At 42.6% G+C, this 15,274-nt stretch overlaps 1 protein-coding gene across 1 annotated transcript in view; it reads left to right on the top strand.

Annotated features, from left to right (window-relative positions):
* Positions 1-58: 58 nt before the first annotated feature.
* Positions 59-15,274, top strand: part of DCAF5 (DDB1 and CUL4 associated factor 5) — a 79,278-nt gene continuing 64,062 nt past the window's right edge. Inside the window, exons 1-2 of the mRNA XM_005502265.3 lie at positions 59-327; positions 11,456-11,599. Of these exons, the coding sequence (XP_005502322.2) occupies positions 114-327; positions 11,456-11,599 (358 nt within the window). The 5' untranslated portion in view covers positions 59-113. The remainder of the gene's footprint in view (positions 328-11,455; positions 11,600-15,274) is intronic.

Genomic DNA, 15,274 nt, shown 5'->3' with positions numbered 1-15,274 from the left:
TCTGCCATGGCTGGCTAAAGAAAAATCATCATAACCATAACAAGGGGGGAAGCGGGGGAGGGGAGGCGGCGGCGGCGGGGGAAGGAGCGGCGGGGAGCGGCGCAGGCGGCAGCATGAAGAGGAGAGGCGGCCGGGGGGACAGCATGCGGTCGGTGGTGGGGTTCCTGTCCCAGCGGGGCTTGGAGGGGGACCCCCTGCTCACCCAGGACTTCCAGCGGAGACGCCTGCGGGGCTGCAGGAACCTCTACAAGAAGGACCTCCTGGGCCACTTCGGCTGTGTCAATGCCATCGAATTCTCCAACAATGGAGGCCAGTGGCTGGTCTCAGGTAAAGCGAACGCTCCCCGTCCCTCGCCCCCTTCCCAAAAAGCATCTTCCTCCTCCTCAGCCGCCTCCCCCCCGGCCCGGGGGGAGGGGAGCTGCGGCGGCGTTCAGAGTCATTTCTCAAACCCACTGGTGCCCGGGAATAATGTTTCCCAAGTAGAGATCTAAAATGGTTGACAGGTTTTAAATTCTACTATTATGGGAAGGGGCGGGAGAACCCTCGACAAAAGTTTTTAGCAGAGTGTTTGCAGGGCCCCGGGGGTGGAAGCTGGGGGTGCCCCTTTATTTGTTGGGTCGCCTGCTTTGCCCTTTGAAAGGGGATTTTATTATTTCGGGGCGGGGGGGGGGGGGGGCGACGACGGAGGGGAAACAAACCCGCGGCGTGCATTGTGGGCGCCGGGTGACATTTATCAGCGCCGTGCCCCGGCCCCCAGGGGACGGGCGGGGGTCAGCGGTCGCTGCCGGGGCGAGCGGCGGGCCGGAGTTCGGAGGGGCGGGGGGACTGATGTCCCGCTCGGTGTCGGTCGAGGAACTGGATGGGTTTAATTTAGGGACTGCTCACTTTGGGACCACCCCCTCCCATCTTCTTTTGGGGGAGCGAAGTCGGGTTTTGTTTCGTTCCTCCTTCCTCCCCTTGCAGGGCACATTTGGGGAGGGGGGGATTAGATGTTTTTTGGGTTCACGGCCCCCCTGTTGGTAGCCTGGGGCTGAGGGAACCATGCGGGTGGGGGGACGCTGTCAGGTAGGAGGGAGGCGCGGGCTTGATATTAGCTGCGACACCGAGTACGGGGAAAGGCTCTGCACCCCCTTCTCCCCAGCGGGGAGGGGCTGCGGGGCTCGGCGGCCGGCTGCCCACCTCCCCACACCCCAGCAGCGCTTGGCGCAGGTGCCTCTTCCTCCTTCCCCGCCTCCGGGCTCGGAGGGGCGGCGGGGGAAGGAGGCAACTTCAGGCCGGGGCCTGACCGGGCGCTGCAGGCCGCGCTCTCCTCGGGCGGCTCTTAGCGACAGGCCGGGGAATCGAGGGCCTATCCCGCCCGCGGGGGCACGGCGCGGCGCCCCGAGGGCTCGGGCCTTGAGGGGCCGCGACGCTTCTCTCCCGCCGAGCCGGGGGACCTCACACCCCACTGCAAGGGGGCATGAGCCCTTCGGAAGGCCGGGGAGGGGGCTGCCAGCCTGGGAGGGGCTGCCCCTGCCGCGTCGCCCCGGGGACAGCCTGGCCGCTGAACGCGGTGTCCATTGCAGGCCACGGGCGAGGGGTGTCGTGTCCCGGCCGCCCGACGCCCTCGGGGGAAGCGGGCAGGGGAGAACGGCTCCCCTTTCCTTCCCCTGCCCTCCCGCGGGCTGGGGCCGCGCTGCAGCGGGAAGGGCCCGTTCCCTGTCATGTGGGGCAACTGCCCTCGGGGGTATTGTAGAGCTCCTTGGCATAAAACCGTAGCAGCTTTGTTGAGAAGGGTCTGGGGGGTAACGGCCTGGTTAGCAGCCCAGCGTGGAGGAGGGGCGAGAGGGTCTCGGATTTGCCTGGCTGCCCTCTGGTGGGCTTTAAGTAGCGACAGGGGCTACCTCTGAGGAAGGTGATGGGGGGCATGGCTGAGCGGCTGCCTGCTGCCTTGGTGTGCTGGCTGGCTGGCTGGACAGAGGTGGGCTCTGTCACACAAAGTATCAGTAATAACTCCAGGCATAACACAGGGATTCAGTAAAAAGTTATTATGGCTGTTTGGTTACCTTTAAGCATGGGCAGAATAATGACACCCCGTAAACATAAAATAGAAACTGATACACTGAGACCTATCTAAATTTATCGTTCTTATTGGAAGAAACTTAGAAGCATAAGTCCAGCGATCTCTGAAATAAGTGTCCATGAAGGATCCTAGAGTTACTGTCTCTTATCTATATGCACATGCAGTTAAGGTATGCACCCATTTATTCTGAATATATATGTATTTATGCACACACATGTATGTATATACATGCATATGTGTTGGGAGGAAATGCTGATTCATCTATTCTGAAGCTTCCAAATGTGCTAGAATCAGCATACTCGTTTGTACTGGTCCTTCTCCAGTAAGGAGAACTATGTACTTCAAGTTATAAAATGCTACAGAGAGCTCAGGTGCATCTGTTGTTGCTTTTTTATTTTCCATAGTAAGTGATGGAAATACTCTCAGTATTTTCTATTATTTTTGCTCAAGAAAGCGTCAGGACACACTTTAGGTCTTGTTATATTGTCAGCGGCACTTACTTATGTTGCCATCCCTTCTTTAGGTAGAAGCATGAAAAGCTGAGGGTTGGAAGGGACTTTTTAAGAACTGATTTTGTCCAAACTGCCTAAGTCAAGGTAGATGCAGTGAGAGAATGGATGCAGATTTCCTGTCAAGTGGATGTCTAAAGAAACATAGATAAAAGGAACACTTTCAAACCATGTCCAGTTTTCATTTTCCTAACTTGTCAAAAAGCTACAGAATATTTAAAGGGGGTAAATTTGTGCTCTGTATGTAGGAGATAAATGGTACTAGATTTCTACTCGCCTAAATGTCATGAAATGACTAGGAAGCAAGTATCATTTAAAAAAAAAGAGGCGGTGGTGGCAAGAGAATGCCGAAGTTACATGTGTTAGCGGTGCATAAATTTGGGGTAATTAGGAGCAGACTACCTTAAGTCTGACCTTGTATTGATGCCCTCAGAAAATGAAGAGCTCTAATTATGGTACCTGTTTTTAACAAAGTTTTGTGTTATCTGTGACCATAAGCTCTAGAATGCTTTATGTGACACAGTAATAACAAGCAGATGCTTTGTTCTTCAGTCAAGAATAAGAAATTAAAAGGCAAAAGATTTATGGATACTCTGTTTAATTTCCTGCCATTATAAGCCCAGGCTTCATTAAAATTACACTCAGAACACGCCTTTTTTAAGGTCATACTAATGTTGAAACTCTGAGAAATAGCAAAAGCAGGAAAGAACAGCGAGAAGGAGAGCTCAGACGAAAGATAAAGGAAGGGTACAAGCTGCCTCTATTCTGAAGTTTTCTAGAAGAGTTGCTTCAGAAGACTTCCAAATGCAGATAAAGTCTTAGAATAGATGGCATGTGGGTCTCTCCTCTCTCAAAATAGTCAGTGTGCTGAGGTAAGGATGAGATGTTAGATGCTTCCATCTGCGCTTATAGCAGCTAAGAAAGTTAACGGCGACATTGGAGTGTGTGAAAAGGGAGAGTGCAAGCAGCCTTCTCAGTTGTTCAGTTTTAAGTAATATGTATATTCTTAACCAAGAGAACTCTGCTTCAGCTAATAGACTTGTTAACAACTTAAACATTGCTAAAGCTGTTTTAAGTACAGCTGAGACAGTGCATTTGTAGTGGCTATACTGATGCCAGTCAAATGGTAACCTGTGTCCAAATTAGTACTGTTCACATTAGTATTGGCTGGAATGTTTTTGTGGGCTGTGTGTCCCAGGTTTTTTTTTTTTTTTGGGGGGGGGTGGGGGGAATGTATCTTCTAGATGCAAGTCCATAAGGCTAATGATTACTGTTTCAGTAAACATTTAAAACTGCTTTATATTACAGTTCGAGATAGTTTTCCTGTTAGGATTTTGGAGAGAACTTAAGTGTAGACAAGCCTCAGCAGGCCTTTTTAAAGCATGTTTGAAACATTTTGGTGTCTTAAATTCTTTAAACTTTGCATTGGAGATTACACATTTAATAGTAATTAATTTTGTTCCTAACCATGTTTTCAAGTAAAAAAAGTTGAGGTCAACAAGTTGGATGGGGGCCCAGTCTGTAGGATTTTGCTGTACCTGTGTAGAACTCAACAGTGTCACTTTAGCAAGGTGCAGAGAAAGACACTAATGTTTTGGGGCAGGAGTACTAGAAGAACGGACAGACATAAGGACAAGAATTGAGTGAAATTGAGAAATGCAAGGAGGAGGTAGATACGTAGGAGAAGATGCAATGTGACAAGTAGAAAAGACCTGTCTGTAGAACAACACAAGGAAAGAGGAAGGCTTAACATGTAAGAAATGTGTAAGTGGGTTGAAATTTGTTAAAACTAGTTGCTGAGTGGAGTTGAAAGATTTCATTGGACAAAATAATGTCTTTGCAACACTTTTTATCCTAGATGGTGGTAATTTTCTGTTAACACTTGGAGAAACACATGACTGTCTGTTTATGGAAATTAAATTAACTAGGCAATGATATGCAACTAACTTCTTCCCTCAGATACGCCAGCCATCTCCTTCTGCAATTTAACTTCTTAAAACTCATCTTTTAGTCTATGTAATAGGCTTTCTTTCTCCCATCCTCAAGTTTGGTGGATATGTTTTCCTGTTTGTTTATCTGACTGTCATTTTCATGCCTGCTAATCTCTTACAAACAGGAGTATCATTATCAGAACCTCCCACTTTTTTTCCCTACTTCAAACTGCACTTTCAAGATAACTTCTGGGAAGTACTGCGATCTCAGGCTTACTTAATCCATACATATGTTCTTTTTTTTCCTCAGCTTCTTTTTCCTTTACCAGATAATGCGAAAATTAGTAGCTCTTCTATGATTGTAAATTTGTAGGGATGCAACAAAGTACTGGAAAGTCATCCGTCATTTGATTGCCATGTAAATCTGAAGGAGTATGAGCCTAATACAGGAGAATGAGGTGACTTTAGGAGAGGTAGTGGAATATTACATCTGAAGAAAGGGGATTGTGTATCAAGTATGTTTTAAAGAGGGACAGTCTTGATCTTAGTCTCCTTGTATGAAGCAGAATTCTGTGTGAGGAGGTATCTTAGGTCCAGTTACTACATTATGTTTTCATTAATGGCTGAGAAATTATGGAATTTAAACATGACACCAGGAAAGACAGCAATAATTTGAGAGGCCAGAAGTTGAATTTAAAGTTAATTAAGAGACATTACCTGGAAAAAAATGTCATGTGCTTTGATATAGACAAGTGCAAACTACAGCATGTGAATTAAAATGGTCAAATCTACAAATACATTATGAAGACTAGACCATAGTAATATAGAAGAGGATCCAAATGTGATAGTAGATCACAACATAAGTATAATCAGACTTGATAAAGCACGTGAAGTAATCCTGCTTTATTTGGTGCTGTTGGGGCATCGGATGGAGCTCTGTGCTCAATTTTGGGCTCTGTAATTCAAGAAAGTCGTGGCCAAACTAGAGAAAGTTCAGAAGAGGGTATGAAGAATTATCAGCTGAGTAGAGGTGCAAGTCTTAAGATGCATGGAAGTGTTTTTAATTATTATATGAAGTTGTGAACTCTTCTCTGTACACTGGGTATAGAATAAAGAAATGGTCTTAAATTATAGGAAGAAATATTTTAAGATGTTATTTGATCTTACACTTCCCTTTCATCCTGTATTTCATTTGCTTTTCTTGTCCATTGGTTATCATATGACACTTCTATAGCTTAAAGTCATAAACTGGTATGATGGAAGCATGTGAACAGGGGAAGGAATAGGGAGGGAGAGGTTGTTTGTCTGACAGTTGATTTTCTGACAGGTCAGCTTCTTTAACCTAGTCACCCTCTGGCTGCATCACAGCTGAATTCAATGGGAGGGAAAATAGCAGGAGCACATGGCAAGGGGGAGTGGGATTATGTGTCAAACTGCAGCCTCAGGCTAGATGTTAGGATAATCTGCCTAATGGCAGGGATTATGAAGCACTGAAATATGCTGCCTAAAAGAGGGTATGAAATCTACCTCAGTGGTGTTTTTTTTTGAGAACAAACTAGACACACATCTATGGGGAGTAATTCTGGCACAGTCTGCCCTTTTGCCCATGGCTGGGGTTAACTAAGTTATCAAATTATTGAAATACTGTCCGATCTCACATTCTGTGATTTATGAAACTTCTTGAGTAGATACAAGCAATAAGATTAATATTTTATGTTATGATTTAGAAGTGTTGTCCTGGTATATGGGAGACAAAGAGGAGTAGTGCTCGTGAGCTTTGTCTACAATCAGCACGGTTAATGCACTTTAAAACTGCAGTTTTTAAGTCCTGGCTGCTATGATGTTGAAGTCCTTCTGTTAGTACACAAGAGTTCAAGTGTGTTTCATGAGCTATGCGGATACTGTTGAGACTAGATTTGCTTTTGGCAAGGTTGTGTTCTGGCCCCCTTTGAACCATTTTAGGACTAATAAGAGCAGCCCTGGACTACAGATAGACTACTGTTACTGTGAGGTATACTCTTCTTACAAACTTAATTGTGCAGAAATGCCGTGGTTACCTATTTAGAAGATAACTAGATTAGGAAATGTTTTTTGGAAGAGCTAGTCCAAAATCAGGGCAAAACTAGAATGCTTTGGTTTAGGAACTGTGGAGGCAGTGAACTCTTTGTGCTGAAATATATGCCATGCTGAGTCACTTGGGACATGTTCAGTTACCTAGAATAGGCATATTCAACCTATAGTGTTTGTCTACACTACTTGGAAAAAAAAAAAGCCAAAACAAATAACTTTTTTGCAGGAGCCCTTTCTGCTCTGCCCACCCCCCCTCTAAACCATTCTGAAGCAGGCAAACTGTGAAGAAGACAAGGCACTTTTAATTCTTCTGGGAGGTCAACTTTGGTTCTGCATGAGCTAGAAGATTGTCAAGGGTGAACACAAAATGTTTGTCTACTTAAGAATCTATTTCAGGATAACTATCTCAGGAGTTGAAATGCAAGCTTCTCTTGTGTATCTTCTGAGTAGAATTCCTTAATCCTGCCTGTGTCTCTCATCAACATTAGTCAGAAGGCCCAAAGCATTAACGAAGTATTCCAGTAAATTAGGGCAGGAAAGAAACGTGTGTCTTATGTATTTTCTGTTCATGTGTGCTTGTTAACAAAAAAAAAAAAAAAGGAACACTGCTCTCCTCTACATCAAGAGTAACATGGGAAGGCAATAAAATTCCAGCATCTCTGACCACAGATACTTCTTTGGTCTGACCTCTTTTCCCCTCTCGCTTTGATTTTGAATGTAGAAGCAGGTTGGACCCATAATGAGTCCTGAAGTACTTGACTAATTGTTGTGGTTTAACCCCAGCCAGCAACTAAGTACCACACATCTTGCTCACTCACCCCCTGGTGGGGTGGGGGAGAGAATCAGAAAAATAAAAGTGAGGAAATTCATGGGCTGAGATAAAGAAAGTTTAATAGGTCAAGCAAAAGCCACGTGCACAAGTGAAGCAAATCAAGGAATTCATTTCCTACTTCCCATTGGCAGGTGGGTATTCAGCCACCTCCGGGAAAGCTGAGCTCCACCACACCTAATGGTTACTTGGGAAGACAAACATCTTCACTCCAAGCATCCCCTCCTTCCTTCTTCTTCCCCTAATTTTATGTACTGGACATGATGTCATATGGTATGGAGTATTCCCTTGACCAGTCTGGATCAGCTCTCCTGGTTGTGCTCCCTCATGGCTTCTTGTGCACCTGCAGCCTTATTGCCTTGACTTGGTATAAACATTGCTTGGCAACAACCAAACTATCAGTGTATTATCAACATTCTTCTCATACTAAATCCAAAACACAGCACTATACCAGGTCCTAGGGAGAAAATTAAGTCTGTCCCAGCCAAACCAGGACACTATCTAAATCTTTAAAAACGTGGTTCCTTTCTGAAAAGAAACTGTAGAATGGCACGGTACAATTCTTGGCTGGGTCACACAAACTTTTGCTGTTCAAATTGTCAGTCATGCAGTCCTAAACAGAATCAACAAAATAAGATGAAACTGAAGCTATTTCCACTTTGTAGATGTTAAACTTATTATTTCTGACACACTATCTGAAAAATTACAGATTAAAGACTTTATATGGGGCTTTAATTTCTAGAAAATCCACATGTGGAGCCCTCGTGGCTAAGGTATTTTCAAATGAGGCCATATATCCAGGTTTCCCAGATGTGTGGTGCTGTTGATATATGTTCTGTATCATGTCAAGAACATACCCTTGCCATACACAGTTGTCTTTTTGGGAGCATTGTGGAGTTATCACAAGTTTGTGCAGTGAGCCCAGTGCTTTTCGAGAAGTGTTGAGTGGCTTCTGCTTCACATGATGTAGAATTGGTATATGTGCACAATAGATCCACTGTAATTTGAAAGCATCTTAATTAATCTGTATTCACTCATCAGCTGTACAGAAAAAACACTACAGGTCTGGAGTTTCCTATAATTCTCAGACATGTAACTTATGTTGCATAATGTGTATGCAATTTGTGTCTGATGAATCATTGTTCCTTTCTACAGAGTGTAAAAGCTCTGTATGTTCACATTTTCTTGCTCTCTCCCTGTATACCTGTCCATACACGTGTGCCTCCCTCCTTTCTTCCCTCTAACTTCTAAGAGTCACGTTTTGGTGGTGGAGATAGCATTTGCTGGTCTGCACCTCTGCTGGTTTCAGTCCTATAACACTTACCTTTTCTTGTATATATTTGCCTGTGACTTAACACTTCTAATTTTCTTGTGTGAGGATGTAGAGACTGGTAAAGTGTCTTTCTGCCAGAAATCCTCCTCTGTGACTGGACACATTGGTAAGGCTTTTTCTTTCTGGTGGAACTGGCCTTCAGTCAGAAGTATGTCTGGAATAGCTGAATTGGAGTTAGAAGGGAACACACATCCAAAACAGTTGACATTAACGTTTTAGAAAACATTTCTGTCTCAGTGGGGTATGAGAGGAATGAAAATGAGGCATGAAACGGATGTAGAAGTTCTCAAAGCCAAGTATGTGCATGACAATACATAGATGGAGAAAGGACAGAATTGTATGAGTGTGGAGAGCATCCTCAACTGTGGAACATGTGCCAGCACAAAGGCAAACATAGTTCTCAGATTGCTGTAGTGTTGGATACTCAATAGTGAGGCCCTTTGTACTAAAGTCTTATGGAGATCTCAGTGTCTGGGAAGAGAGAGATCTCTGGATTCAGTAGTAAGAATTGTTTCTAAGCTGAAGACAGAAGAAACAGGCATTAAGGTATAGGAACTTATAAAAAAAGAAGGTAGTGGCAACTTCTAACACTGTCACAGACTTTTCTGCACAGGTTGCAGTTTATCCCGCTCCTACCATGCTGTATGTGTGTTGGAAACCACAGTCATGTTTGTTGTCTTGGGATGTCTTCATTATTTTTGTTTGTATCTGGACTAGGTGGGTAGTGGAAATGAATATGAGTTTGGTGTTAAAAGTGAGACACCTAGATGCTAGTGCTATCAGATAGGAGGATGTGTAGACTTAACTGCAGTGGTTTTGCAAATTGGTTTGCTGTGGTAACAATTAGCAATAGCATGTTACTATGTTTTGTCCTGAAATGTCTTTACAGTTTTGAAAGACAATAGATGTGGTCTGATAGGAGCAATGTTGGTGTTCACCAGACTTAAGTGTTAATTAAATTGTTTGTTAGCTAGTGATAACATTAAGACCTGGCTGTTGACAGCTTTGGAAAGTAACCACTTTAAGTGTCACAATAGCTTCTTGATTTTAGACTAATGTGGTCATATGCTTCAGCTGTCATATTTCTACATCTCCTTATTACTAGCTCATCAGCAATCACTAGGGTGCAAATACATCTCAATACAACTTTCTCCCCTTTTTCCAGACAAAAAGGAATCTAAGCTCCTATCAGTTTAGTTGACCATATGTTACTGTGGGTTTTTCTGGACTCATCACATTTGACTCTTATTCCCAGAAGTTAACAAACGCATCACAGATCTTTTTATCATGTATTCTTGTTTGCTCTGTAAAGTATAAAATCAGGAGGAGGAATGCAAAATTAGTTTCATGGAGCATGGTTAAGCATAACATGCAGCTGTACTGTCTATCAAAGTGATTGTCATAAAATCTGTTAGGAGACTTAAAGGCTGAGAGACTGTTAAGGATGTTTGACATAACTTAGTTCCATGGGAAAACTTTTAATAGCATCATATGATGTGAAAATTTTTAAGAAATCTGATTAACAGTAGTCATGCATTCTATTTATACATTTACCTCTTCTTGAAGTAAACCACAGACCAATTAATTTCAGTTTCCTTTTGTCTCTGTTTCATGCCTTTTTTCTTCTGGATAGGAGCTCAGAAGGTGCTGAGTTTATACTTGTGATTGTGCAAAGAAGCAGTAAAATGTTTTAACTGAAATCAGCCTGTTTCTAGTGGTACTGCTGACTTGTGATGCCATTCTCTTTTGTTTGTTATTAAAGACAGATCCCAAAAGTATTTTGAGTCTGACTTAAAGAAGCTTTATTCTGATTTTTATAGGCATCCAAAATTGGTGTTGAGAGTGCTGTCCAACACAGTAGTATCTTGAATTTTTTTCTTCTTCCTAATAAACAATAATTTAATGCAATTGAAGCATGAACAGAGTCTAATATTTTGTATCTGTTTACCAGGCAGAGAAGGAAGGCACTTCAGTATATTTGTGCATGGAGCTCTGAACTGAGAACTGCACCTAGGCAAACAATTAGAGGAAATACAGCAAGCTGTAAAGCAAGAGAGAGTTGAACTTCTTTTCCCCAGTTATTCTGTTTGTCAGGAGTTCACCTCAGAAATGCCTGTCTTAACCTTTACAAATCTAGAAGCATTCCATAACTGTACAAGCTGAAGACTTTTGAATGCTTCAGTAAAATCTTTTTATGGCCGCATGTCAGTCCTATAGCAAACCTGTGCTATGAAGGCTTTGCAAAGACTGCTAGAGGAGATACAGTTGTCAGTGGAAGGGGAAAAAGAGTTCCTGTTTCATGAATAACATAAGTGATCCTGGCAACAAGGACCTGATGTAGAAGCTTTTTGCCAACATGCCTGTGTTAGTTTGGCGTATAATTCATCTACAGCTTGCTACAGTATTTTACATACTGGTAAAATTCTGAGTCTCCAGGTTACTGTAGGTTGTCACTGTGTGTTAGCAGAATGGCAGCTGTTTAATCCATACTTTTCCTGCTGATTACTCTGTTTCCATTAATATTAATTGAATACCTGACTGCATGGCATCTTAATGTAAATGCATGTCTATATATCTGAACCATTGTGAGGTATAATTTTTTTAATGCTAATTAGGGTTTCAGCAAAGCCTTTTATGAATTACCACAGAGTTGAATAACTTGTCTGTCATGAGTTTGTACATGGCTCAGACAGTAATGCACGTTTCCTTTTTTTCTTCTAGGAGGGGATGACCGCCGAGTCTTACTTTGGCATATGGAAGAAGCCATCCACTCAAGAGTCAAACCAGTTCAGCTGAAAGGGGAGCATCACTCTAATATCTTCTGCCTTGCTTTCAACAGTGGCAACACAAAAGTGTTCTCTGGAGGTAAGCAAGGAAAAGAGCACCCTGATTTCACAGGAATTTGAACTGTAAATGTCCTAGAGTAGAAGCCATGAGCAAGATCCTGCCCCACATGAAAGCTCTTTTCCATAGTCCCCTAAGGATCTGAAAGGTGTTATTAATTGGCAGCTGAAGGTTCTTTGAGGACAGGAAATTCTTTAGGTAGAACAACATTTTCAGTTTTGTCATGCTTCTCCTTTTCCCAAGCCCTGGTGTAAGCGCATTGTGTCTTGAGCTATCGTGAGAATCCTGGATCCAGTCTGAAGCTACTTCTGCTACAGACTATGGAACATGGGTTTTGTTATTCACTCTTACCTATAGTGAGAGCAAACCCTGCATCCTCTCTGTTGTTCAAGCCTGATGATTGAAAATCTCTGCTGCTACTGGCTGATTTTAATGCACCCTTAGATGGCTGATGAAGGGCTGTGCCATCTATTGATAGATCACTTCTTCTCAGACCTCTCTTCAGTTCTCACTAGATAAGTGTCTGACTTTTAGAACCATTGGCACATTGGGCTCTAACTGGCCTTGATATTCTTCATATTTTTCTAATATAAATCCACTTTCTAGCAAAGTTTAATTCAGTCTTAAAACCAATATAAGGCAACTGGACACATACTTGTTATGGGATAATAATCCCTAATATTTAGGTTCATTTCACCACTTGTTTTTTGAAGTGTTGAGGCAGGGAGGAAAATTGAATTGAGAAGAAAAAGGCGCAAGACTGTCAAAATGCAGTCAGTGTCATTTTCTGCTGTATTTTATTTCCTCTCTGATGTGATAATGGAATGGGCAGGAATTTGTATCTTTCATCAGTATGTCCATTAACATACAGTTAGACTTATTTTAGGATATTATGAAGCTACTTGGTCAGAGCCCTTCATTACCTTTTTGACCCAAGATTTGTGAACTGCAAATCAATGCTATAAATTGATTCTAAGTGCATGTGAATGGTGGAAGGTTCCCGTCCTTCAATTCTTGTGTCAAAAACTATAACAACCCTTAGAATAAAAGGCATGACAAAGCTTAAGATGGTGTCAAATTTTAAGGATGAAAGGATTCACAGGTACTTCTTAGGTGGAAAAAATCCTGAAAATGTCAAATAGTGATGCCTGTCTTCTGATTCTGGGGACTGCTGTTTGTTTTGTGAGAAAGACAGCAGTCCACACTGTCTCCAAATGAATGTATCTGCATGAGTGAGTCCAATGAAATTTTCGGCTGGAGTCTGTTTTACTTTAGTTTGAATTCCGACAAATGGAGCCTTACATGAATATTCAAGGAATGTACTGTGCCAAATCTTGCTGGAGCAGCTGTAATGGGATTTTCACATTTCCAGCTCAACCCTCTGCCCATTGGGCGCTGCTGTCAGAGGCGCAGATTTCACAGGAAGGGCAGCCGAGTGGTTTGACTGTACCTTGCCACTGCAGTTAACACCTGCAGTTAAAGATTTACGTCATTGGTTATGGTGGACTTTTGCAAAGATGCCAGGTTAGATGCGCTGTGACATCTGATGCACAGACAAACTGGCCGCTCTCATCTCTTTTTCCTCATCCAGTTTGCATAAACATGCTGTGCCTCTGCCCGAAATTATTTCCATTGGAGGAGTCGGGAACTCTTTCAGCTGCTCCACCAAGATTCACAGAGCTTGTCTGCAAGGGCTGTGAGTCTGACTCTTGGATCCCTTGTAAAGAGTCATTTTGCTGCATGGCCTAGATGTATCATCTGTTTTTTCTCCGTTGGTAAAATGGGACTAACTGTATTTATTCACTCAACAATGTTCTGGGAGATTTTAAAAGGTCTGAAAGAATCATGGGTCCTGAGATCTATTGGTCATCATCCCTCTCACTACTGAAGTTGGAGTTGTATTCAAATCACTGAAGCCAGAATGCTCAAAAAACCCCTAAAAATTAGAGTATGGAAACAAACACAAGGCACACAGAACTCAATTCATTCTGTAAATAAAGCTGCCAGTAACTGATGACTTAGGATCTGATGACCTTTCCCTAAAGCAGCTCTTGATAGCAGAGGAAAAAAGGATTTTCCACGTCAGTAGAAACTGAATTGCATCCAAGGAATTTCAAAGCTCTTTGCTTTGAAGGGGCACATGTGCAGCATGCACCACAGGTAGCCATTACAGACATAGAAGGAAGGAACTGAGTGGACAGTGTTTTACATGTAATCTCTGGACAAAACCTGTCTCAAGATGCCAAAGCAGTTCCCATCCCTGAAGAATACTGTTGCCATTCTTGGTCCACACACTGAGAGTAGAGCAGCATTTGAAATGAAAGGTCCCCTCTTGGTATGAACTTGGTCTGGACTTTTTTTTTTTTTTTTTTTTTTGCAGTGTATGTTATGTAGTTGAAAAGCTGAAATAAACCTACGGGGAGCTGAATTTTTCTGTAGAGGCCTGATGTGACAGATAGGGGTTTAGGCCACCTTAACTGTGCTGCACTGTATGTGCTCTGCAGCATTTCATCCTCACCAGTATAATTGAAGAGAATGGCAAAGACTTATTGTCTTTCTGATTGTTGTAACTGCAGTTATCAACACAAGTGAGATTGGGAAATGGGAGAGTTGCGTATACAATTACAACCCAGTTATTCTCAATGAAAAATGAACTCTCCTGTGTTAAACACTGTTAAGTGAGAACCCTGCGGGGCTGAACAGTGACGTTTTGGGCAGGGATGAATCCCTACCAGAAGCAACCAAGCAGTTTGTGGTTGGATTTTTGTCACCACCTTCTCCTCCCACACACAAATCAGAGAGAAGCCATTCTTTTTCCACACACCTTCTTGTGTTCATTCTTTCCCATTTTGGAGCTTGCGATGGAAGGGAAGGTTGATTCCATGATGATTAGAGGCCTGAAGCCAGGCATCTAGAATGATTCTTGTGTTCATACTGTATGGAGAGTGAGGAGCAGCAGTGTCTGCTGGAGGAAATTTTGTCACCGGAGAAACTAGGCTACATTTATCACTGGTGAAATACATAGGCACTAGAGCAGTTTTACTACGTATAAACCTTACCTGTAATGTTGCCATTGCAATTAGTGATCAAAGGACACTTAGGCATAAGTGGCTTGTTTATTGTCGTGTGGAAACAATGAGCTACTCCAATAATCTAAGGTTGGCATGATTGAACTAGGAATCTGTGCAAAGAGTAAGTGGATGTAGAAAAATCTCACACCTCATTAGTCAAAGAGAAACTTTCTTATCTTTCTTCTTTTGGGACAAAATGTGCATGGGATAAATGAAAACTGAGAGATTTGAACACTTCAGAATCATAACATGAAATCTTGCTCCTTCTGAACCCTTGACTTTGGTGTACATTAGGAAAGCTTCACAACTTGATAATTGCAACTACAAAGACACACTGGGCATAAAAATATGACTCTTTGGGCCTTCTCTTTGTTGTTTGTTTGTTTGTTTAATATAAATGTGTCTCCTTAAATATTTCTAAAGGGGAGGTGTCCAATTAGATAAACTAATATTCAGTTCAGAGACTGAAAAATACTCTGTTGCTATAGCTTGAACAACCCTGCATGAGCCAGTGGAATTACTTTGTAGCTGTGACCCTCTTTGTCTGCATACATGTGGTTAGTTTCCATTGTATTCATTGGATGTGATCAAAGAAAAGTGACATGATTGTCTCATTACTTGGTTT

The sequence above is a fragment of the Columba livia genome, chromosome 5, assembly GCF_036013475.1.
Source record: "Columba livia isolate bColLiv1 breed racing homer chromosome 5, bColLiv1.pat.W.v2, whole genome shotgun sequence".
In the NCBI taxonomy this organism is placed as follows: Eukaryota; Metazoa; Chordata; class Aves; order Columbiformes; family Columbidae; genus Columba; species Columba livia.
This window is presented reverse-complemented; position numbering and strand designations above follow the sequence as displayed.